Here is a 25,526-nt window from a genome sequence, read left to right on the forward strand (position 1 = left end):
CAGCCATTAAAAAAAAAGAATGAGGTTCTGTCACTTGCAACAACATGGATGGAACTGGAGATTATTATGTTAAGTGAAATAAGTCAGGCACAGAAAGACAAACACTGTATTTCTCACTTACGTGTGAAATTTAAAAATCAAAACAATTGAACTTATGGGCATAGAGAGTAGAAGGATGGTTACCAGAGGCTGGGAAGGGCAACCGGGGGAGATGGGGATGGTTAATGGGTACAAAAATAATAGTTACAAAGAATGAATAAGACAAATAAGACCTACTATTTGATGGCACAATAGGATGACTATAGTTAATAACAATTTAATTTTGTGTTTTAAAATAACTTAAAGAATATAATTGGATTGTTTGTAACATGAAGGATAAATGCTTGAGGGGATGGATACCCCATTCTCTATGACATGATTATTATTCATTGCATGCCTGCATCAAAACACCACATGCACACCCTAAATATATACACCTACAATGCACCCACGAAAATTTAAAATTTCATTTATTTTAATTTAGGTTGTTCATGTGATCTAAACAAGCATGGGAAGCAGTCAGGGGCAGACAAGAGGCATCACTGCAGAAGTGTGAAGCCAGTATTTTTCCAGACACACAAAAGTTGGTCAGAACTAGCATTGGTTTGAGGATTTATAGCACTGGTTTCAGGATTTATATCTCAGCACAAACTCAGGCTATCACGTCAGCTGCTCTGGCTGTGAGTACAGAAGTAGGCTGGCTGTCCACATGTCTGCATTCCCTGGTCACACTGCCCACTCCTGTTTTTGCTGTCTTTGGCCTTCTAGAGAATCATCTGCTCCAAGGTTAAGTTTATCCCAGGAGATGCGTGAAAAATGCCCAGCGTCCTCAAGTGAAATAGGGACATCTATCTATTCAGTCCCAACTTGACCCCTTCCCACCCACACCTCCCGGATTATATGGGCTATACCAGGAGTGGCCACTCCAGAAGTCCTATCGCCCCCCGTCCTTGGCCCAGTCGCCTGGAAACATGAGAATGTATCCACCTTCAAGCCAATGATATTCAGCCTTGTTCTAGGATTCTAGGGGTCCTATGACCTTTCTATTATTCCCCTTTCTGCCTTGTCCCATAAAGAGAAGGGAAATGTACACACCCGCAGGCTAAGCTCCACGTTCTCTCCCCCATAGATGAGCATTCCACCGTCCAGAGACCCGATCTCTCCCAGGAAGTGCCTGTCAGCAGCCAGGATGCCCATGATTGAAGGACTCCTACAGAGCACACAGCAAGAGTCATTAGTCTCTCCACGAGGAGCGGAGGCGAGGGGTGGGATGCTCAATGAGTATTTGGGCTTCAGAACTCTACCTAAGTCTGTTCTTATCATGAAGGCCCTCCCTAAACTCTCAGACTGGACTAAGCGCATGCAGCTTTCCCTGGCCCACTGTGTTATCATAACCCTTCTCAAAATATATTGAAATTACATCTTTTTCACCTAGGTATCCTTACTTCATAGCCAGTTAATGCTTGAAATGGCCAAAATGTTTTCCAAAGTTTTAAATATTTTGCTTGATTTTTGCCTGAAAGTCCCTAAATATCCCAAAGTGTCTGTGATTTCTTAACTGGGATGACTTCTATCCCATGTCCTTCACTTCATCCCCTCCCCTCCTTCCACGTCACCCCAAGTACTACCACCAAAGATAAACAAAATCCATGCAGTTCATTCCTGCCCTCCCACGTGCTTCTCAAGTTCCCTGAACCTCCTCAGACTTACTTCACTGGGGCAGTGACATCATGCCGATCAATCCAGGCTTGTGGCAGTGCATCGTAGCGGCACCAGAGTTCCCAGTTAAACCCATCAACTGCCAGTTCATACTTATCCAGTTTGAAGGTGTCAAAACGAATGTTGTCAAACACAGGAGACACAATCACGGTGCGGTCTTCCTGAATCCGAGCCAAGATTGGCTCTGCCCTAGAAGAAGAGTGTGCAGCAAGCCCAGCTTGGGTATGAGGACAAGCAGTAGGAGACAGCAGATAAAGCTGTTTCAAGCACCTTGCTATCATTGCCCTGACATTGAGTACCTCCTCCATTTAGGCTGTGCTGGGTTGTGAGTAGAACTCTCCAGAGTCCAGAGAATCTCTGTACCTTTCGGGATAGCTGAAGCTGCTAGCAGCCAACCCGCGTCAAGAACAGGTTTGAAATTAGTACCCAAGTAGCACCCCCAGGCCGTTGTGAAGCAGCATTATCAGTCTGTATATTACTCCTTGAATTTACGTTATCTCTTGGTTCTCCCTGTTTCCAAGATGATGCTTCTTTCCTGTCTGACTCTCCACATTCTCTAAAGAACATAGTTCTCTTTATTTTATTACGTAATTTCAGGGCTAGGGAAAAAACCTTTAAAATAACCAAAGGCTAATCTCCTCATCTTTACAGTTAAAGACACAATGTCTAGTTAAGTGAAGTGACTTACTCAAATTCACAAAGTATTTGGCAAAGTCAGAATTATGATCCAACTGTCAATACTCTCCACCATGCTACTTCTCTTAGCCAAGCAAAATGCCTGCATAAAAGCATGCTCCTTTGGAGAGTCCCTTTATTTAAGGCCCAGTGCTGACTTTCCCTATGTCCACAGTATCCTGTCCTGTGTTCTGTACATGCACAATGTCTCCTCTCTGCCCTTTCCAGAAGAATCAGCCTCTTTGAGCCTTACCACCCAACATTGACTTCAATGTGAGCATCCAAGATGGCGACCACGTCTGCTGTGGCAGCTTCCCAGCCAGTGTTGCGGGCTTGAGCAAGACCTTTCCTCTCAGGATGCCGTATTATTTTCAGTAGTCCTGGATACTTCTGGTTGTAAAGCTTAATCTTCTCATCCAAGTGTACCTTTAGTTCTCCTGTCAATCAAGTGCACACCTATAGCAATTCTGAGTGCAACAATCAATGTGATACAAAAGTTTTATACTATCATATAATCGTGACTGGACTACCTCCAGCATAAAATGGGCAATTCTAAGAGTCAGCTAGAAAATAAGTCGTATTTCCCCTGCACCTGCCTGTCTTCTCCCTTTCACCTGAGGTGTACTGTGATCATTCCTAATTTCCTTTCCCTCACAGTTAAACTATCTTAGAATGATAATACTGCTTACTACATGTCAGGCACTGTTATAAGTGCTTTTTCACATTGAGAAGTTCTTGAGAGAATGAGTAGGACAGATCTAGCCCAAGGTGCACACGTTGATGGAAAACACTGCGGGAAGGCCTGGAACATCTTCATAGCTAAACTCTCAAGACTCTAGAGAATCCATAAATGACAAAAATTGTTTTGTTTTGGATATTCCCAGTTGACCTACTTAAGGACCAACTGGGACAGAATGCACAGATTAATCTCTTTGCCAGCTTCTAGCTAGTAAATTTAGCCCAAAAATTACACAAACAAGATTCACTATTCCCAGATTGTTTTCAGGTAGTTTTCTTCCCTCTCTTTCAATAAAGCTTGTCTGTGGCTTTGTTCTTGGGCTCAGCCTACCGCCGACTTCCTCACGTGTAAGAAAACAACTTTCATGCAAATCACTGAACCGTATGCAAAATATCTAACCAAATGACTCTGAGTTACTCGTTGATAAAATTTAGTTAATTCTGAAAGTATCTCATGTGGTCGGCACTACAATATCCCCACTTTACAGATAAAGAAACTGAGGCACAAAGAGTTTTAAAAACTTTTCCAAGTCACATATCTAGTAAGTGGTATGCCCTGGATGTGAACCTATGCTGTGTTTAGCCACAGAACACACTGTCTCAAGAACTCTGTGAGTTATCTGGCTGGGTTTATTAAGTCCTCCCTCCCTCTCCTCTCCTCTCTCCCCATAGCCAAGGAATGAGGTTCTTGCTGGTTCCTCTCAAAAGAAGAGCATATTCGTGAGACCCAGAGTGATCAAGACCTGGAATCAACACCTAAGTGACTGTGGCAGTAAAATTTACCCCATTTTAGATCTGCTGCACTCAGGAGTGATTGTCTCAGTTACTGAAGGTGCCGAGCAGAGCCAGTACATCTAAGGCTGTTGGCTTCTTCTGGGAGTGAGCTGGGGTAGCCAAGGTGGCCAGTCTGTACACCTACCCAGGCACTACTTTTAGTCAGTAATCCACAGGAGGTGCCACTGAACCTGAATATCTAGATTCTAATTCAGTCACTACATCATTCTGTGTCACTTCCCATTGGATGTGTCTGTTTCCTCAACTTAGAGAAAAGTACCATAGTGGGCACCGTGGCTCATGCCTGTAATCCCAACACTTTGGGAGCCCGAGGCAGAGGAGTGCTTGAGCCCAGGAGATTGAGACCAGCCTGGGCAACAGAGTGAGATTCTGTTTCTTTTTCAGAAAAAAAATATATATATTTAAGAAATTCAGGAAAGGTACCAGATAGTCTGGACCCTTCCAACTCCAAATTTTTATAAGCCATAGATTCTGAGTCACCTCCTGAAAAATAATGCCTATCATATAGCACCAAAGTTAAGGACGCCTCAATGGGTTTTCTGAAGACAACCTATGCTCCCTTCCCAGCTTTGCCCTCCTACTGGTCTCCTCCCCAAAACCTGTTATTCCAAGCTTGTCAGCTCAGGGTGCTTCTGGATTCCTCATTTGCGTTCACACCTTTCTTTCGGCACTCCCTAGTTCTCCACCCCAACCCAGTTTCCAGGTCTTCCCTCATTTTCTCTGCTGTCTCAAATCCTATGAAGCCTTCAAGTCCCAATCCAAGCCTGCCTCCTCCAGGAACCTTTCTTAGATCATCACACCCCCTACCCCTACACCACGCTTTCTTTCGCTGACAGTTCACTCGGTTTGTCACATCATTCTTCACACACTGAAGTATCTTTCCACAGATGTGTCTTGCTTCATTAAGATGGAAACTTGAACTCTCTGACATCCTCTTCCCTGCCCACTGCCTGGCACATGGTAGAAACTCAACATGTAGTTGTTGATTGTGAAATGTTCCTAAAATTAGGAAGAAAATACAGCAATCCATCTACCTTGATATAATTTTTTAAAAGCTTACACCTCATCTAACATTTGAGTGACATTTAACATGTAAGCTCAAAATATTTGAGTGACATGAATAAGCTTAACATCTAGGGAAAGACAGAAAGGAGGCAAACCTCTGGCACCAGGTTGTGGCATTTCAAAAGTACTGCAAATAATACTGAGATAGGCGAGGAGCAGAACACTAGCTAGCATGTAATGGGAACAGGCTCTCTCCTGAGGCCTTTACACATATGATTTAATCCCAAAAGTGGTCCTATCAAGTAGGCACCAGTATTTCCTGATGTTACAGATGCAGAAACTGAGGTGAGAAGTGGCTGAGTCACTTGCCCCCAAATTCATATGGATAGTGAGTTTCTCCTTCTGTAGGCATGATAGAGACTTCCATTTATTTTCCTGTTTAACACAAAACAGAGATTTGAGTTATGCTCAGTGTGGGCTCAATTTGGCTGGTGTTTTTGTGGTTAATGACAGAGACTCTCTAATTCCTGTCCCTGTAACACCAAAGAATGGCTGACAGTCCCCTTTTCTGGGACCATCCAAACAAATCATCTCTGTGGAAAACCAACGTGGGTTTCAGATGTAAATGAGAGGAATGTGTTATAATGGAGTGCCGTTTAGAACAATAAGCAAGCTTTGGTTTTTCTTTATGTGTCTATACTGTGTTTGTAATCTTGTATTTTTTTTATTTTATTGTTCCTCAGGAAAAAGTCCTGAATTAAGTCTTATCTACACCCCATAGAACATAGAGTATAGGCCATAGAGTATAGTGTTGACATTTTTTTTTTAACAGAAAAAGATAACTTTCACACTATTCCAGCTGAATTCTTGTGTTTGCCTCAAGAAGACCCTGAGTCCCAAAGAGGTGAGGGGACTTGCCTGCGGTTGTCTCAGGCAGGGAGCAGAGCCAGGGTGCCTTCAGAAGTCCAGGGCAGAGGGCTTTTTAATCATGCTCTTATTTTTGGCTCGGAAAACCAGGTGTGCAACTTGGTACCAGTCTCCATGCTCAGAAATGAATGAAACCAGTCTCTTTTCTTTGGTTTTCCGTGGAATTTCGCTCTAAAAATTGTACCTTCTTATTTTTTGCTTAGTTACATTGGAAGTAAAAAAGAGGAAGGTATGCAAAGGATGAAGATGAGTATTGTTAGTATGGAAGAGTCTTAAAAAGAAGGTTCAAGCAGTCATTTTATTTGCTGTCTCTCCTGAGAGACAGGTTGAAAGTACAACAACCTATCTGGTACTTAAAGATCTACAGAGAAGGAACAGATTCTGCCTCCAACGAGCTGCCACTTCATAACGCTTAGAGTCAGGAAATTCTTCCTCACTGCTAGCCCAAACCTCTAAGTTTTTGTAACTTAATTCTACTGTCTTTTATTCGTTGCACAAAATTAATAAAACTAAGAGTCAACACTTGCTGAGAGGCCACCATGTGCAAAATGCTTTACATAATTCATGTATTATAAAGGGAACATAGTAGTTAGGGCTAGGGCTCTGGACTCTGAAGTTTATGGTCAAATCTCAAGTCTGTCACTTACCAGCTGTCGGATGTTGAACAAGTTCCTTGATCAGTCCATGCCTTAGTTTTGTGCATCTACACAATGGGTCAAAAAGTGGTTCCTTCCTCATAGGGCTGTTGTAATGATTAAAATAGTTAACATGGCCAGGCACTGTGGTCGTGCCTGTAATCCCAGCACTTTGGGAGGCCGAGGCGGGCAAACCACCTGAGGTCAGCAGTTCAAGGCCAGTTTGGCCAACATGGTGAAACCCCATCTCTACTAAAAATACAAAACTTAGCTGGGTGGTGGCGCATGCCTATAATCCCAGGTACTCAGGAGGCTGAGGCAGAAGAATTGGTTGAACCCGGGAGGTGGCGGTTGCAGTGAGCCACGATCCCGCCACTGCACTCTAGCCTGGGTGACAAGAGAGAAACTCCGTCTCATAAAAAAAAAGGTAACGCACGTAGGGTGCTTAGAACAAGCAATGTTAGCTGCCATTATGATCTCATTTAATTCTCACTATAGTTCATAAAATAGTTATTATCATCAACATCCATATTTTGTGTATAAGAAAATCAGAACATGAAGACGTTGAGTTACCCAAGGACGTAACACTTATAAAGGAGAAGCCAGGACCATGAACTCAGAAAGTGAGGACTCAGGTCCATTATCTTCTACATCTCTTCCTTGGGTGGGTGGGCTAGACTCAGGGCAGGGGCACCCTGTGGGCAAGAGCCGTTGCCACTGTGAAGAGTCAGCACCCAAAGCTGTCTTTCCTCCAGGCTTCATGACCCAGGGAGAGTGGTCTGCTCTTCATAAGGAGCAACTCTAAGTCCCTTCCTGGTATCTGGAGTCCTTCTCTAGACTCCACTTCACCCCCCGCCAGGCTCCTTCATTGTGCATAAGAGGGGCACAGGTAGATGTGGAGGCACACGGTCCTGGCCTAACTCCCACCTCTGCCACTGGCTTGCGGTCCATTTAAGCACACTGTGTGAGCTCTTTGTGTCTCAGTTTCCTCATCCGTGTAGAGACAATTATCCTCTGTCTTGACTTTGTGAAGATTAAATGTGGCTAGCACAAACAGACCCTCAACCAATGATCTTTTCATTTTCCCTGCATGAGAAACCCAAGGTGTCCTCAACTGTAAGCCAAAACCTCTTTCCAGCCAAGCACAGGTGATAAGTGGTCATTTTTACAGTTATTCTTTGATCACGTTGCTCACCGTTTGAGCTGAAATCGTCCACCAAGATGATTTCCTTCAACAATCGAGAGGGTGTCCGGTTGATGATACTGGTGATGGCCCGTTGTATAATGGACAGAGCTTCATTCATGAATATGAGAATGACACTGAGGGATGGGAGTTGGGAAGGATATGTCTTCTGAAGACATCTAGAAGAGATCATTTTTATAACATATTATTTTTTTTAATTACTTAAACATTGCTATCCCATCTTTCCTTTCACTCTGTATGATGTTATATCGACCAATTCATCCACCCCTCAAACTCACTGAAAAGCAAAACTCTTAGTGGCTTATCACAGTAGCAAGATTTTATATTCGTTTATCCAAAATTCTCCTGTTATGGGGATAAAATCTTTTTTTATTAATCTTTACCAGATGTTTCCATTTGAACATTCAACATACTTCAAAAGGAATTCCCATTCCTCTTCTACACCCGGATTCGTTTCCTTGCTGGCAGCCTTCTTCCAGTCATTGCCACAGCCCTTTTCCCGTGTTCTCAGACCCCAGTCACCTTTGACACACCCTCTACTTCACCACCAGACACAGGTGGCAAACTAGCCTGTATTTACTAAATGCTTACCATATGCTAGGCACTGGTTTACCCTTTTTATAGCTTCATTGGGGTTAAACTGATATACAAAAACTGCAGATACACATGCACCCACAATATCGTAATCAAGGTAATAAATGTATCTATCAGCTCCAAAAGTTTTTTTCTATATGTTTGCCCATTTTTAGTTTGGTATTGAGTTTTATAAGCATTCTTTATATATTCTAGACTTCCTATCAGACATATGGTTTGCAAATATTTTCCCCCACTCCATGGGCAGTCTTTCCACTTTCTTGATGGTGTTATTTCAGGAAAAAACAAAGTTAGTTTTGATAAAGTTCAACTTTTCAATCTTGTTTCACCTATGCTTTTGGTGTCATACCTAAGAAACTCTTGCCGACCCCTATCGCCCAAGATTTGCTGTCATTTTTTTCTAAGTGTTTTATAGTTTTATCTCTTATATTTACATCTATGACCACTTTGTGTTAATATTTGTATATGGTGTGATGAGGGGTCCAACTTTATTATTTTGCACCTAGATATCCACTTGTCTCAGCACTCATTTGTTGAACAGACTATTCTCTCTCCCATTGCATTGTCTTGGCATCCCTGTCAAGAATCGGTTGATCATAAATTTAAGTGTATATTTTTTCCCCCATGTAAAAGGATAGAGGGAGCTAAAGTTGGGTATTTTCATTCCACCATGGAGAAAGCTAAAGCAGGCTGGAGCTGATTGTTCCCCTTCTCCCAGGTAAGTTAGTGCCTTAGTCCATTTTGTGCGGCTATAACAGTATACCTGGGACTGGGTAACTTAATAATGAACAGAAATTTATTGGCTCCTGGTTCTGGAGGTGAGTAAGTCTAATATCAAGGTGCTGGCCTCTGGTGAGGGGCTTCATGCTACATTATAACACGGCAGAAGGTATCCCACGGCAGAAGGAGCAAAGAGAGGATGAAAAGAATAAGAGCCCAGTCCCACGATAACAAACCCCCTCTCATGATAATGACGGGATAAGAGCATTCACCCATTCACCAGAGCAGAGCCCTCATGACCTAAACACTTCTTCAGGGTCCCACCTCCCAATACTGTCGCAACGGCAAATACATTTTCACATGAGTTTCAGAGAAGACAAACATTCAAACCACAGCAGTTAGGCTATCATACAACTCCAGCAGGTTGGGCTCTGGTAAAATAGTTTCTCTTTCGGGCAGACCTTGTTAAGAAGAACAGAATAATCTGGCATATTTCAAAATGATTCCTTTTCACCTCTTCCCTTCTCCCTCCCAGAGGCAGGAGGAGATTTTTCTCTGATATTTACTGAGGATCTGGTAGAGGTCTGGGGGGTACAATGTACACAAGTGTAGGAGCCCCTATGACTGGGTCTCCCCGAGTGTTTAATTCTCAGACTTGTCCACAATTCATCAATTTACAGTTCAGGTTTTCCTATCCTCGCACTGGTTCCCATGGTTTCTGCTCTGGTAAAATTGTGATTCTCTGTATTTACCCATCTGTCTGTCCAATTCTGGGGGCAGCAGTTTGCCCTGCAAGGTCACTTCCCTATAAGAGCTGAGAAGAGTTTATTTTTCCATTTTTTCAGCTTTTTACTTGCTGTTAGGATACAGTGGGGACTTCTAAGCTCCTTAAAAGCCAGACCAGAAAATGAAAGTCAAACTCTTCATTTTTATTATTGTACTTTTCAGTTTTAGAATGATCATTTGGCACCTTTTTATAAGTCTATTGATAGTTTCTATTTGATGAGACGTTGTCATTATAACCTTCCTTTAATGCTCTAGACATGGCTAGCTTTAGTTCTTTGAATATATGTACAATGATGTCTTTGAAGTCATTATCAGGTAAGTCCAATATTTGGGCCCCTTCTAAAGTTTGTTGCTTTGTTTTCACTTGTGCACGAGTTACCACTCTTTCCTGTATCTTTGTATGTCTCACAATTTCTTGTTAAAAAAGTATCATTTTAGACAAAGTATCTAGTAACTCTGTATATAACCCAGGAGTAAATGGGTAAATGTCATTGTAATTTGCTTGGTTGTTTATTTATTCAATCGGTAACTTAGTTAAACTAATTTGCAAGGTCTACAAAATCTATTTCTCCTGCAGTGTTCAGCCTTTAATGCTCATAATCTTGATCTTCTTTTTTTTTTTTTCTTCTTGTTTTTCTCTTTTAGCTACCTAAGGGCTGCTTCTGGGTCATCATAAGCCACTTATTCATCAGCGATTGGATTTAAAGCTCCTTGGTTGATTAGATTCCTGAACATAGGTGGCATGGAGGCTGCGATCACAGTTCAGGGAGTTTACATTTTGACCTACATACTGGTAGCTTGGATTTTTTTCTGTGATAACTCCTGAGAGAGCACAGCCTTAGGTATGCACATAGTCTTCCAGATTCCCAGGGATGTGCATGATTTTATTTTTAACCCTGGCTTCCTAGTTGTTGCCTCTGAGTCAGAGCAGTTTACTGTTCAAGCAGTATTTGTTCAGAGGTTGGGCTTCAGCCCCTAGTGCTGGTGAGGATTCAGCCGTTTGCTGATGGATCTGTGTTCTGGTTGGCAAATAATTTTCAGTCTTCCCCTCATTCAACTCTTGCTGTTCCTGAGCAGGTTCAGCCTGGGGCTTGCACACAAACTTCTAGACAACCCAGAGATAAGTGTGATCCAAGGAGGGCTCTTCTTGGCAATCGTTTTCCCTGATTCTTCCTGTTAAATTTCTGGCTGTTCTGCCATTTTGCTTGTTGCCACCAGTATTATGGAGCTATGAGCATACGTTTTAATTTTCTCTACCAAGATCTCTATTGCTTCAAACAATATCATTGGCTGGACTTCTTTATCCTCTGTTCTAAATAAGGTCAGTCCCTTAAACATAGCTAGGGAGGTTTTCATCTTGCCTTTCTTCCTGAATAGAACTTCTGCACCACTGCACAGGAGCTGGAGGTGGAGACAGAGGCCCTTCTAGAATGACACCTTGCTCTACAGGTAGACGTGGGCTGGGGGGAAAGGAGGCGGCAGCCCCTGGAGCTCCTGGTCTTCCTAGCTTGTGCATTCTGGTATGGAAGTTCCACTCTGACAGCAAGTTGGAGAAGGAGCAACTGGAGCCCAGTTTTCTTGGACTCATGCACGTGGAGTTGAAATTTCACCCTATGAGTAGAGGTAAAATAAAAGAAGGGAGTCACAACTGTCTCCCTCAATCACCTCCAGTAGGAATACAACTTTTGCATTCCTAGTGGAGGAAGGAGAAGATGTGAAATGTGGGTGGCCTGCCCTTCCTGGGGTGATACCAAGGACCTATGCATGCCAGGACCTTCAGCGACAGGGAGCCCCCTTCTTGACCACAGCCACCAGAGCAGATAACCTTGTGAAGTTTCCATAAGACAGAGCTGAGGGTGGGTTGGGGGAACAAGTCATGGCTCCAATGCCACCGACTCCTGCTGTTCTGAAGGATATTTAGTAGATTTTCTTGAAAGAATGTTTTTCCATTTGCATATTTCCTTAGAACAGTTTGTTAAAAAATTTAAATAATTATGATTTTTTCCAGTTAAATAGTTGTTTTGCTAGGGAAAGAAAATGTTGCACTCAACACTTTGCCATTCTGGAAGGAAGCCTCAATCCACACATTTTTTAAAGACTTAAAGTAGTTGCCAACCTACAAAACCAGATTTCTTGTCTCTTTGACAAAGCAAATATTTATCTCACTGCAACCACTTTTCCGGGAGATAGCCCCTGCTCTGTCCAGAACCAGGGTTGCTGCAGTTACTCACAGTGTAGCTCGCTGTTCGCCCATTCACCATCGCCCTCACCCAAAATGCTCACAACGTGTATGTTGGCAGGCATTTGAATTGCAGCCTCTGAAATTGCAAGGGGATTTTAGGCAAAAGCCAAAATGCAGATGAATGCCAGCGACACAAAAGAGCACACACTCCTTGGAGAACTGCCCTGCTTAGTAGTAGTGCCAAGAGATATGAGGATGGACATATCAGAAGGACTGGACATTGGAAGCTAGGAAGATTGGACTTTATCCTAGAGGGACTAAAGGATTTTAAGCAAAGAATTGGTATGATCAAATTAACATTTTAAAGAAACCATTCTGGCTGCCATGAAGACAACAGAAGGTAATCAGCCACATGTGGACGCCACAATACAGGTGGGAAGGTATGAAGACCTCACCTGAGGCCTACCCTGGAGAAAGAAAGGAGCGAGAGAAAGATACTTTCAATCTGATTTCCCCGTCTCACTCATTACTCAAAGGTGGTGGGCAGGTGGAAGTTGAAGGGGCAATACTAGATCACAAAAAAACTTATCAGATACTAACAATACCCACACACAAATCACTTGGGGATCCTGTTAAAGTACAGACTCTCATCAGGAGGTCGGAGCGGGGTCTGAGATCCTGAATTTCTTCCAGGCTCCCAAGTGATACCAATGCTGTAAGAGGGTGGTACAGTAAATAAGAGTAGGAGCAGAGTCTCCAGAAAGACCTGTGTTCACTCGAGTCACAGCCGTCACTTTCTACCTGCATGATCTTTTTGTGCTTCTCTTCCTTTCCTTATTTATAAGATGGTGAGGGTGGTGGTGGTTAGCAGCAATAGTATTAGTAGTAATAGTAGGAGGAGGAGGAGTAATCCTCACATCATAGTATTATTATGAGGTTCAAATGTGGTAATGTGCATAAGTGCTCAGAATAAAAGAAGCTCCATAAAGGTTATCTACTATTCTTACTACTTTGCTGGTTATTTTTGTTCTTGTTGTCATTATCACTTGGACAATGGCAACTTTCACTGAGCTAGGAGCAATAAGAGAAGAAAAAGAAGTGGATCAACTTAGGTTTGGCCGTGTGGCGTCTGAGATGCCTCTGAGTCACACCATGGAATTCCCTGGCAGGTCACTGCATATATGGCCCTGGAGCCTCAGAAGAACAGTCTGGATTACAGTCCTGTGGATTTGGGAGTCATTGCCATGTAAGTGGTGAATTCGTAAGTGGATAAAATCACCTTAACTACCAGCAGAAAGGAGCCTTGGACTAAAGCCTGAGGATGATCAATATTTAAAGCACAGACTGAGGAGCCTGGCAGAGATGAACTTTAAATTCTTTAAAGCCTAGTGGCAGTTCTTAATGTCTGGTATAGGATGGTTATACAATAAATCTGTATTTAATTGAGAGTAAGAATAGGTGATTATGTTAAATTGAAGACTGATTAAAATTCTGCTGAACTTCTCTTTCCTCTAATCCACATAATCACATCAGTGACTTCAGATGTTCTTTCCTCTGCCCTGTTTCCTATGCATCTTTTGCATATTCTTGTCTATATTCTAAATGCTTTCACGACACTTCTCTTATCCATACCCACATTTTCTTACCCACCGTACATCAATCAGAAGAGGTCGGAAATGTGCCTCCCGTGGTTCCAAAAGAATAATTTCTCCCTCCCCCCTGCATCACCAGCACCTGACCTGGAATGTGTAGACCAGCACTATCCAGTAGAATTTTCTGCAATGATGAAATCTTTTATATCTATCCTATACATAATGATAGCTACTAGCCGCATATGCCTATCAAGCACTTATAATATGGCTAATGTAACCAAACTTAAATGCTTAATTTAATTTTAATTAATTTACATTTAAGTAGCCATATGTGACTGGTAGCTATCATATTGAACAGTGCAGCAGAAGATACTGGAAAAGTATTTGTTGGTTGGATGACATCTAGAGGAACTGACCTCTAGCCACTCCTCCCAGCAGAGAATCACAGTGTGCCACCTCAAGCAAATAATTTTAATTAATTTACATTTAAGTAGCCACATGTGACTGGTAGCTATCATATTGAAGAGTGCAGCAGAAGATACTGAAAAAGTATTTGTTGGTTGGATGACATCTAGAGGAACCGATCTCTAGCCACTCCTCCCGGTAGAGAATCACAGTATACCACCTCAAGCAATGGGAGAGAATGGCAGAAGGAGATAAGGCAAGTTCTATGTGCTACAGCTGGAAAGATAAACTTTATTCATATCACAATTCTGCCTGAAACTACTGTTGTGTGGAACACATAAACTAATTTGTATAGATGCAAACAGACTTTAATCAATTGCAAAACATGTATTCTTACATTGGGATTTCCCAAGGTAAATTATGTGGCTGGCACAATTTGCCTTAGAAAATCCCAGTGTGTAAATATATATTACACTGGGAGGGCCAGCCTCATGGTATGCAACCTGGGCAGTCACACAGGACTCCACATGTAGGTCTCCCCCATTGATTTAATTCATTACTTTTATCATCTTGAAATTCTTAATTATTTTTTAACGAATGTCCCTCATTTTCATTTTGCACTGGGCTCTGCAAATTGTGTAGGTGGTCCTGTTCACAGCAGGTGGGCTCCCTATTAGAGATTAATTATTGAAGCTGTGCCTTTTTGTGTGTTTAATTATTTAATCATTTGTTGGTATTTTATATCTATCCAAATTCAATTAAGTGACTGCTTCATTCTCCAATTACACAGCACACTCTCCTGAGAAGCCTTTCTCCAGTCTCTGAAAGGTAGAGAGAGGACATGACAACATGAGAACTGCCAGGGCTGGTACCTTTCTGGTATCAAACAGCTATCCAGAAAGCTGAGGAAACCTAGGAACCACAATCGTTTTGGCATCTCACTTGGCAGGAAGCTGGACTAAATAGCATACCATGCCTATGCTAAATTCGAGATTCTACATGACAGCTTTCATTCACTAAATGATTTATTTTTCAGTAAAGTCAGTGGAGTTATCTATCTGTAGTACTCAAACCATGAAGGTTTCCAGAATGCTTTAGCTCTGAAATCTATGTGTCTGAGCCACATGGATCTTTTTATGGGCACCAGGGAAGACAGGTTGTCTCCTGGTTTATAAGTATCAGATGTGACTCAGACCTTATTAAGGTATATATAGGCACTTGATTCATATATAGTTTTCACCATAGTAAAACTTTTTGAGAAGCAGTTTTATGAATTAATCTCTATGGAATTAAACCTAAATGCTCCAAAATTAAGAACAAAGCAGCTCCAGTTACCAATTGATCCCTGCATATTATCCTCATGCCTCAAGACCTAAATTATACAGTGGATCCTGCAGAAAATATATTAGGTCCTACTTGCCTCCCAGGTCACAAGTGGCAAATACTAACACAATTGCCACCATTTCCTCTTCCTTGTGTATAGCAGGCATTGCTAATAGATCACAGCACTTATGTCTTTGATCATATTGACTCAAAAGTCTTCCCACTACAATACTCCAGGTAGTCACTACCAGTTAGTTGGAGTTGGCATGAAAGATGAAATGTTTCACCATTTCTTTCATAAGCTAATTCATTTAAATATTCCTCTAAATACCTTAGAGTGAAACATCCAAGGTAAAGCAATCTACATGTTGAAATAAGTAGGCCTTCGTAAAGAAATAGTTTTCTCTTCTTCATTTAAGGCTCTCCTACTCCCTTCTAGCTCAGAGAATCAGGGATGCTAGAGAATCATTTTTAGGGTGATGTGATAGAAAGTACCAATTCATCAATCAAACCATACACTGAGCCACTGTCATGCACTACATGAATCACAGGTCAAATCTTGAATGTAGATTACTTTGCTCTGATGGTTAAAAGCATAAAGAGAAAGCAATTTATGAATGGCCTGGTCACAATTTCTTTTCACTTGATGTCTGTTCAATTCAGCTATAAGATCTTAGTACTAAGAGGCTGCAATTTATGATACATTTTATAATCCCCAAAAGAAATATTCATTCTCAAAATTTTTTGAGGCAGACCCAAGAAACTCAATGAATTCCAGGTAGAACGAATGCAGAGATACACACCCAGGCCCATCATAATCCAAATGCTGAGAGCCAAAGATGAAAAGAAAATCTTGAAAGAAACAAAAAGAAAAAATGACTTATCACATACAAGGGAACCCCAACAAGATTGACAGTTGATATCTCATCAGAAACAATAGAGGTCAGAAAGCAATGGGATGGCATATTGAAAATGCCAGAAGAAAAATGAAACTGTCAACCAAGCATTTTTTATCTTACATTTTTCGAATAAAGGCATTGACAGATAAACAAATGCTGAGAGAATTTATTTGTTGCTAGCAGACCCACCTTACAAGAAAAACTAATCTCTTTAGGCTGAAAGCAAGTGACCTTAGACAGTAATTCAAATACACACACACACACACACACACACACACACACACACACACAAATATCAGCAAAGGTAATTATGTAATTATAAAAGACAGTATAGATATATATATTTCTCTTTTCCTCTCTTAATTTAAAAAGTAAAAAGCAATTGCATAAAGCAATTTCTATATAATTGTATAATTCAGTCTATAACATCACAATGTAATATATTTGGGAATAACTGCACAGAAAGGTGAATGGGAACAAAGCTGTGTTAAAGAAATGACACAAGATAGTAAAATGAATCCACAGGAACAAATGTACAGAATCAGACATGTAAAATAAGAAGGTGAATATAACAAAACCTATACTTAATACTTCCTCTCCTTTTTCTCATTTTCTTTAATGGACATAAAATTATAGAATCATAATGTATTTTGGAGTTTTACCACTCATATATGTAACATGTAATAATAATAGTAAAAAAGGAGGAAGAGCAAATAGACCTATATATTAATAACTTTTTTGTATCTCATTGAAATTAAGCTACTATAATTCTAAATAGACTCTGATAAGTTAAAATGTATGTGATAAGCCCTAAAACAACCACTTAAAAAATCAAAAAATGTAGTGAAAAATCATTAAAAGAATTATACAGTTATATTAGAAAATATTCACTTAATGGGAAAAAAGAAAAAGTAAAAGATGGATAGAAGGAAAAGGCATGAGACACTAGAAAACAAAAATAGAACAGCAGAAATAAATTCAACTATATCAATAAAACATTAAATGTGAACAAATTAAACAATCCAATCAATAGGTAGAGAATGAGAGATTGCATTTTTTACAAGATCCAACTATATGCTGTTTATAGGAACCATACTTTAGGTTGAAAGAGACAAATAGGTTGAAAGTAAAAGGATAGAAAATGATACATCATGTAAACAGCAACCATAAGAAAACTAGACTGGCTATACTAATATCAAACAAAACAGGTATTAAGACAAAAATGTTACTAGCACTAAAGGAGAAAATTTTATAATAGTAAAAGATATAAAATGAACAAACCTCATTGAATTTATGGGAGAGCATCAAAAGAGCAAATATTTGAAGTATAACATTCAAAAAGGAGAAGAAAAAGACAAAGTGGTAGAAAGCCTATTTAAATAAATAATAGTGAAACGTGATGAAGTGGAAAACACATCTGCCAACCAAGAATACTATGTACCCGGAAAAGCTGTCCTTAAGCAATGAAGGATAGATAAAGATGAACAAAACCTGAGGGGGTTAATTAGCACCAGATCTGTCTTATAACAAATGCTGAAGAGAGTTCTTCAAGCTGAGAGAAAAGGAGGCTAATTAGTAATGTGAAAACATATGAACCTATAAAACTTGCTCATAAAAGTAAATATACAAAGTCAGAATACTCATTGTAATGATGGTGTATAAGTTACTTATATCTTTAATATGATGATTAAAAGACAAAACTATTAAAACAATAATAGCTCTAATAATTCGGTAAGATGTAAATGATGACATTAAAAATTAAAAATGGGGGGAGTGGAGTAAAAGTGTAGCGATTCTTTGCAATCAAAGTTAAGTCGCTATCAGCTTAAAATAGTTTGTTATACTGATAATATGCTTTTTGCAAGCTTCATGGAAAGCACAAAGCAAAAACTTATCATTGATACACAAAAATGAAAGGTAAAGAATCAAAGCACACCACTAGAGAAAACAACTTAATCACAAAGGATGATGGCAAGAAAGAAAGGAAAAAATGATCTAACAAAGACAACCAGAAAAGCAATTAACAAAATAGCAGTAGAAAGTCCTTACCTATCAATAATTTCCTTGAATGTAAATGGGTTTTATTTAATCAAAAGACATACATTGGTGAAATGGGTAAGAAAGAAAACAAGACCCAACTATATGCTGCTTACAAGAAACCCACATCACCATTAAAAACACATATAGATTCAAAGTGAAGGGCTGGAAAATGATATTCCATATAAATGGAAACCAAAAGCGATTAGGAATAGCTATACCTCAATAAAGTAGACTTTATGCCAAAAACTGTAAAACATGGCAAAGAATATCGTTAATAATGATACAGGGATTAATTTGGCAAGAGAATACAACAGTTGTAAATATATAAATAACCAACACTGGAGAACCTAATATAAAAAAGCAAATGTTAATATATTTAAAATATACAATAATAGTAGGGAACTTTAATACCCTACTTTCAGCAATGGGAATATCATCCAGGCAGAAAATCAATAAGGAAACATCAGACTTAAACTACACTCTAGACCAAATAGACTAACAAACACATACAGAGCATTCCAATAACCGCAACAGAATACACATTCTTCTCATGTGCACGAGGAACATTCTCCAGGATAGATCATATGTTAGGCCACAAAACAAGTCTTAACAAATTTAAGAAGACTGAAACCATATCAAGTATCTTTTCTGACCACAATGGTATGAAGCAAGAAATCAACAACAGGAGGAATTTGGAATAATTTGCAAATATATAAAAATTAAATAACATGCTCCTGAACAGCCAATGGATCAATAAAGAAAATACAAAGGAAATTAAAAAGAATATTGAACAAATAAAAATGAAAAGCAAACTATCGAAACTCATGGGATGCAGCAAAAGCAGTTCTAAGAGTCAAGCTTACAGAATAAATGCCTACATCAAAAAAAGAAAAAATATATCAAACAAAGAGTTTGACCTCAAGGAACTAGAAAACTAAGAACAAACTAAGTTCAAAGTTAGTAGAAGGAGTAAATAATAAAGATCAGAGCAAAAATAAATACAATGGAGATTAAAAAAGCAATAGATAATATTCATAAAACTAAGACTTGGTTTTTTGAGAAGATAAACAAAATTGACGAATCTTTATCTAGACTAAGAAAAAAAGAGGAATCAAATAAATAAAATCAGAAATGAGAAACGGAAATTACAACTGATACAACAGAAATATAAAAGGTCATAGGAGGTTTATGAACAATTACACATTAACAAATTGTACAACCCGTAAGAAATAGATAAATTCATGGACACATACAACCTATCAAGATTGAATCATGAAAAATGGAAAATCTGAACAGACCAATAGTAAGTAAGGAGACTGAATTAGCAATAAAAAATTTCCTATCAAAGACAAGCCTAGGGGCTGTGTGGTGGCTCATGCCTGTAATTCCAGCATTTTGGGAGGCTGAGACAGGTGGATCACTTGAGGTCAGGAGTTTGAAATCAGCCTGGCCAACATGGCAAAATCCCATCTCTACTGAAAATACAGATTAGTTAGCTGGACGTGGTGGCAGGTGCCTGTAATCCCAGCTACTCAGGAGGCTGAGGCACAAGAATTGCTTGAACCTGAGGGGTGGAGGTTGGAGTTTGCAGTGAGCCAAGACTGTGTCACTGCACTCCAGCCTGGGTGACAGAGTGAGACTTGGTCTCAAAAAAGAAAAAAAAAAGACAAACCCAGGACCTGATGACTTCACTGCTGAATTCTACTAAACATTTAAGGAAGAACTAATAATACCAGTCCTTCTCTAACTCTTTCAAAAAATCGAAGTGTAGGTGATACTTTCAAACTGATTTTATTGGGCCAATATTACCCTGATAACAAAACCAGACAAGAAGACTGAAAAAAAGGAAACCACAGGCCAATACACCTGATGAATGCTGATGCAAAAATCCTCATCAAAATACTAGCAAACCGAATTGAATACGCATTTAAAGATTATGTACCATAATGAAGTGAGATTTATTTTAGGGATGCGATGCAAAGATAGTCCAACATACACAAATCTGTATATGTAATACACCATGTTAACAGAATGAAGGACAAAAACCATATGATCATCTCAATAGATGTGAAAAATCACTTAAAAACTAAACATTTTTTCATGATAAAAACTCTTAACTAGGTATAGAAGAATTGTAGCTTCAACACAATAAAGGTCATATGACAAACCCACAGCTAACATCATACTCAATGAGGAAAAATGGAAAGATTTCCTCTAAGGTCCGGAACAAGACAAAAATGCCCACTCTCACATTTCTATTCAACATGCTACTAGAAGTCCTAGCGAGAGCAATCTGGCAAGAGAAAGAAATAAAAAGGCATCAAAACCGGAAAAGAAGTGTAGATTGTCCCTGTTTGCAGATGATATGATCTATATACATAAAGCCCTAAAGAACCAACCAAAAATGGTAAACAATTCAGTAAAGTTGCAAAATCAACATACAAAAATCAGTAGCCTTACTATACACCAACTGCAAACTATCGAAAAAGGAAATCAAGCAAACAATTCTACATACAAACTATACCAACACTTAATGCTTATGAATACATTTAACCAAGGAGGTGAAAAATCTCTACATTGAAAACTATAAAATACTGGTCAATGAAATTAAAGAAACATAAATAAATGAAAAATCATTTCAGGTTCATGGGTTGGAAGAATTAATACTGTTAAAATGTTCATACTTCCCAAAGTGATCTACAGATTGAATTCAATCCCTATCAAAATTCTAAAGACTTTTCTTTACAGATAGAAAAAACAACTCTAAAAGTTCTAAATGGAACCATAAATTATCCTGAATAGCCAAAGCAATCTTTAGCCAAAAGGAGAAAGCTGGAGACATTACATTACATGACTTCAAAATATACTATATTAAGCTATGGTAATCAAAACAGCATGATACTGCCATAAAAACAGACATAGAGTAGTGGAACAGAACACACAGCACAGATATAAATCCACACATTTATAGGTAACTGATTTTCAACAAAGATGTCAAGAAAACACAATGGGAAAAGAACTGCCTCTTCAATAAATGGTGTTGGGAAAACTGAATATCCACATTTAAAAAGAATAATACTGAACTCTATCTCATCACACCATATACAAAAATGACCTGAAACTAGATTAAAGACTTAAATATAAAACCCAAAACTGTAAAACTCCTAGAAAGAAAATAGGGAAAATTTTCCAGAACATTGGTTTGGGCAATGACTTTTTGGATAAGACCCCAAAGCCACAGGCAACAAAAACAAAAATAGACAAATAGGATTACATCAAACTAAAAAGCTTCTACACGGCAAAGAAAAAAATCAAAAGAATAAGGAGACAACCTACAGAATGAGATAAAATACTTGCAAACTATATATTTAATAAGAAGTTAATATCCAAAATAAATAAGAAACAGAAACAACTCAATAACAAGAAAAATAAAAATCAGCAAATGACCTAATCAAATATTTCTCAAAAGAAGACTATAAATGGCCAAGAGCTTTATGAAAAAAATGTTCCATCTCATTAACCATCAGGGAAAATGCAAATTAAACTCACATTGCGCTATCTTCTCACCCTTGTTAGAATGGCTACTATCAACAAATAAAAGATAACAAGTATTGGTGATAATGTGGAAAAAAGAGAACCATTGCACAGTTAGTGGGAATGTAAATTAGTATACCCAATAAGGAAAATAGTATAAAGATTCCTCAAATACTAAAAATAGAACTATTGTATAATCTAGCAACCCTATACTGGCTAAATCTCCATAGGAAATGAATTAGTATATTGAAGAGAGACTGCACTCCCATTTTCATTGGAGCATTATTCATAATAGTGGAATACTATTCCGCCACAAAAAATAAGGAAATTCTGTCTCTTGTGACAACATGGATAAATGTAGAGGACATTATGTTAAGTAAAATAAGCCAGGAACAGAAATACAAATACTACATGATCTCACTTATATGTGAAATCTAAAAAAGTTAAACTCATATAAGTAGAGAGTAGAATGAAAGGTGGTTACCAGGAGCCAGGGTGGGGGCTGGGTGAAGAGGGGTTAGAGAAATGTTAGGTTAAAGGATACAAATTTCAGTTAGATAGGAGGAATAAGTTCAAGAGGTGTATTATACAACATTGTGACTACTGTCAATAGCAATATGTGGTATTCTTGAAAATTGCTAAGAGAGTAGATGTCAAGTATTCTCACCAAAAATAACTGTGAGGTAATGCATATGTTAATTTAGATATATATTGCCATTCCACAATGTGTATACATTTCAAAACATCATATTGTACATGATAAGATACACAATTTTGCCAATTTAAATAAAATATTTTTTAAAACAGTCACATTTCCAATAGCATCGAAAAGACAGATACCTAGGAATAAATTTAACAAAAGATGTGAAAAAACTTATACTGTGAAAACTCAAAATATTGTTGAAAGAAATTAAAGACCTAAATAAATGGAAAGATTTCTCACATTTGTGGATTGGAAGATCTAATTTTTAAAATCAAGTCCTCCACAAATCTACAGATCTACAGAGTTAATGAAATCCCTGTCAAAATCCTGCTGGTTTCTTTGCAGAAATTGACAAACTAGTCCTAAAACTCATATGGAAATTCAAAGTCCCAGAATAGACAAAACAGCCTTGAGAAAGAAGTTGGAAGACTCACATTTTCAATTTCAAAATGTACTACAAAATTACAATTGTTAAGACAATGTGTTCCTGGCATAAGGATAGGCCTATACAGCAACGAAATAGGATTGATATCCAGAAATAAACCCTTACATTTATCACCAACTGATTTCAACAAGGGTGGCAGGACAATCTGATGTGGAAAGAGCAGCCTATTCAACAAAGGTACTAGGATAACTAAACAGCCACACATAAAAGAATGAAGTTGGACCCTCCTTGTCACATTATGTACAAAAACTAGTTTAAAATGGACCAAACACCTAAATTTAAGACTGAAACTATAAAATTCGTGGAAGAAAACATGGGTGTAAACCTTTGTGACCTTGTACCAAGCAACGGTCTCTTAGATATAACACCAAAAGTACAAGCAACCAAGGAGAAAATAGATAAATTGGACATCATTAAGATTTAAAACTCTTGTGTTTCAAAGACGACCATCAAGAAAGTGAACAGACATCTACACAATGAAAGAAAATATTAACAAGTCATATTTCTGAGAGGAATTTATGTCTAGAATATATAAAGTACTTTGCAACTCAATAACAAAAAGATAAATAAGCCAATTCTTTTTAAAAAAGAATGTCTCCAAATAGACATTTCTCCAAAGAAGATGTACACATGGCTAATAGTACATGAAAAGATGTCCCATGTTATCAGGCCTCAGGGTAATTTAAAACAAAATCACAATGAGATATCACTTCAGACCCACTAGGATGGCTATAGTTAAAAAGAAAAATAATAACAAATGTTAGCATGTGGAAAAATCAGAACTCTCATTACTGCTTGAGGGAATGTTAAATGATGGAGTCACTTTGAAAGCCACCTGGCAGTTCTTTGAAAGGCTAAATACAGAATTATCATACGGCCCAGCAATTCTACCCACAGGGTACATCTGCAAAAAAAGAAGACATTTGGTCACACAAAAACTTATACACGAATGTTCATAGCAGTATTATTCATAATGGTCAAGAAGTGGGAACAATCCAAATGTTCATCACCTGATGAATGGATAAAGGAAATGCGGTATAATCCAGACAATGAAACATTATTTGACAATAAGAAGGAATGAAGTATTGATATGTGTTATAATGTGAATGATACTTGAAAACATTGTGATAAGTGAAAAATATTAGTCACAGAAGACCCCATATTATATGATTCCATTAATACCAAAGGTCCAGAACAGACAAATCCATAGGGATAAAAAGTAGATGAGTAATGGTTGCCTAGGGATGAGGAAGTTGTAGGAAAATGGGGAGGGCCTGCTAATGCAGTTTCTTTGTAAAGTGATGAAAATGTTTTAAAATTGATTGTGGGAATGGGGAATAGCTCTGTGAATATACTGAAAAACATTAAATTGTATACTTTAAATGGATAAATTGCACGGTATGTGAATTATATCTCAACAAAGCTGTTTCTTAACAAGTATTATGAAGAAGCGTGGGAGACGCAGAAAGAGAAAAGAAACAATGGGAAAGGGAAACAGAAGGAGAGGGAGAGGGATTGCTCTTCAAATTAGATTTACCAGCAAAGAGGACTCCAAGTAGAGAATTTGAGCAAAGTCCTAGGGAAGGCGGTAGAGCTGCTGGCTTTGGTGTGACTTGCGCAAGTCCCTTCTCAGCTTCAGTTTCCTCATCTGTAAAATGATCAGTTAGACCCACCATATCTCTGTTTCTCTGGATCAGAGTTGCAAAGGACCTCTGCTCCTCTGACATTTCTGTTCTTTCCCAAGGGTCTGTAAATATTTGGATCAGGTGGCTATCTTCTCTGAGCTGTCATTATAAAATAAATTAAAAACAAAAACTTTGCTCAACCTGAACCCCTTCCCCACCAATCCCCCACTCCCCCAACCTTCAATTTTCACTGCTCCCAAAGCTCATCCTCAAATCAAACTGAGGACCCTAGAAGCCCAAGCCTGGTTCATCCCACCTGTAGTCTCGTGTATCGGGGATGGTGCGATTGAGAGGCAGCTGGTTGCTGAGGTACACGTTGTAACCAAACTTCCGGAAGAGGTCCTGGGCCTTTTTCTGCTGGGTCTCAGAAAGATCCTCGCCCCACTGCCTGAAAAGCTGTGAGTGTGGGAAGAGTTTCATTTGGGTTTTGTGCTTCTTTGTCTCGTTCACCTCGGCTTCCACTGCCTTCAGAACAGGGCGTTCTTCATCTTTCGCCCTCTTCATTGTGTTGTTCACATTTTCTTGCTGCCTCAGAGCCAATTTCATACTTTCTTCTGCAAATGAAGAGGACAGGGGTGGGAGAGAAAACATTTCAGCCCCTCCTTAGTTACCTGGGCATTCCTTTCCATCCTAATTTCCTTCTAATGGTTTACACATTACATCTTAAAATTTATAAGCTCTTGTCTCAGAGGATGTAATATGTCAGGGAACTGACATATTGCTGAGGCTTGAGTAGGTAATATGGCAGGAACCAGCTACGCAAGGCTGTATCAGCAAAGTATGTACTGGATAGGTCTCTCCCTTTAGCTCCATCAAAACTCCTCCATCCCGCATCTTCAAAGCTCCTCCAAGAACTGACTTACTATGATTTGAGAAATCAG

At 38.9% G+C, this 25,526-nt stretch overlaps 1 protein-coding gene across 1 annotated transcript in view; it reads right to left on the bottom strand.

Moving 5' to 3' along the window:
* GALNT8 (polypeptide N-acetylgalactosaminyltransferase 8) overlaps positions 1-25,526 on the bottom strand; it is a 62,112-nt gene that overhangs the window by 25,764 nt on the left and 10,822 nt on the right. Inside the window, exons 2-6 of the mRNA XM_025401448.1 lie at positions 24,902-25,199; positions 7,729-7,895; positions 2,687-2,870; positions 1,750-1,947; positions 1,135-1,249 (exon numbers count right to left, since the gene is read on the bottom strand). Of these exons, the coding sequence (XP_025257233.1) occupies positions 1,135-1,249; positions 1,750-1,947; positions 2,687-2,870; positions 7,729-7,895; positions 24,902-25,199 (962 nt within the window). The remainder of the gene's footprint in view (positions 1-1,134; positions 1,250-1,749; positions 1,948-2,686; positions 2,871-7,728; positions 7,896-24,901; positions 25,200-25,526) is intronic.

This window comes from Theropithecus gelada, chromosome 11 (assembly GCF_003255815.1).
Source record: "Theropithecus gelada isolate Dixy chromosome 11, Tgel_1.0, whole genome shotgun sequence".
Classification (NCBI taxonomy): Eukaryota; Metazoa; Chordata; class Mammalia; order Primates; family Cercopithecidae; genus Theropithecus; species Theropithecus gelada.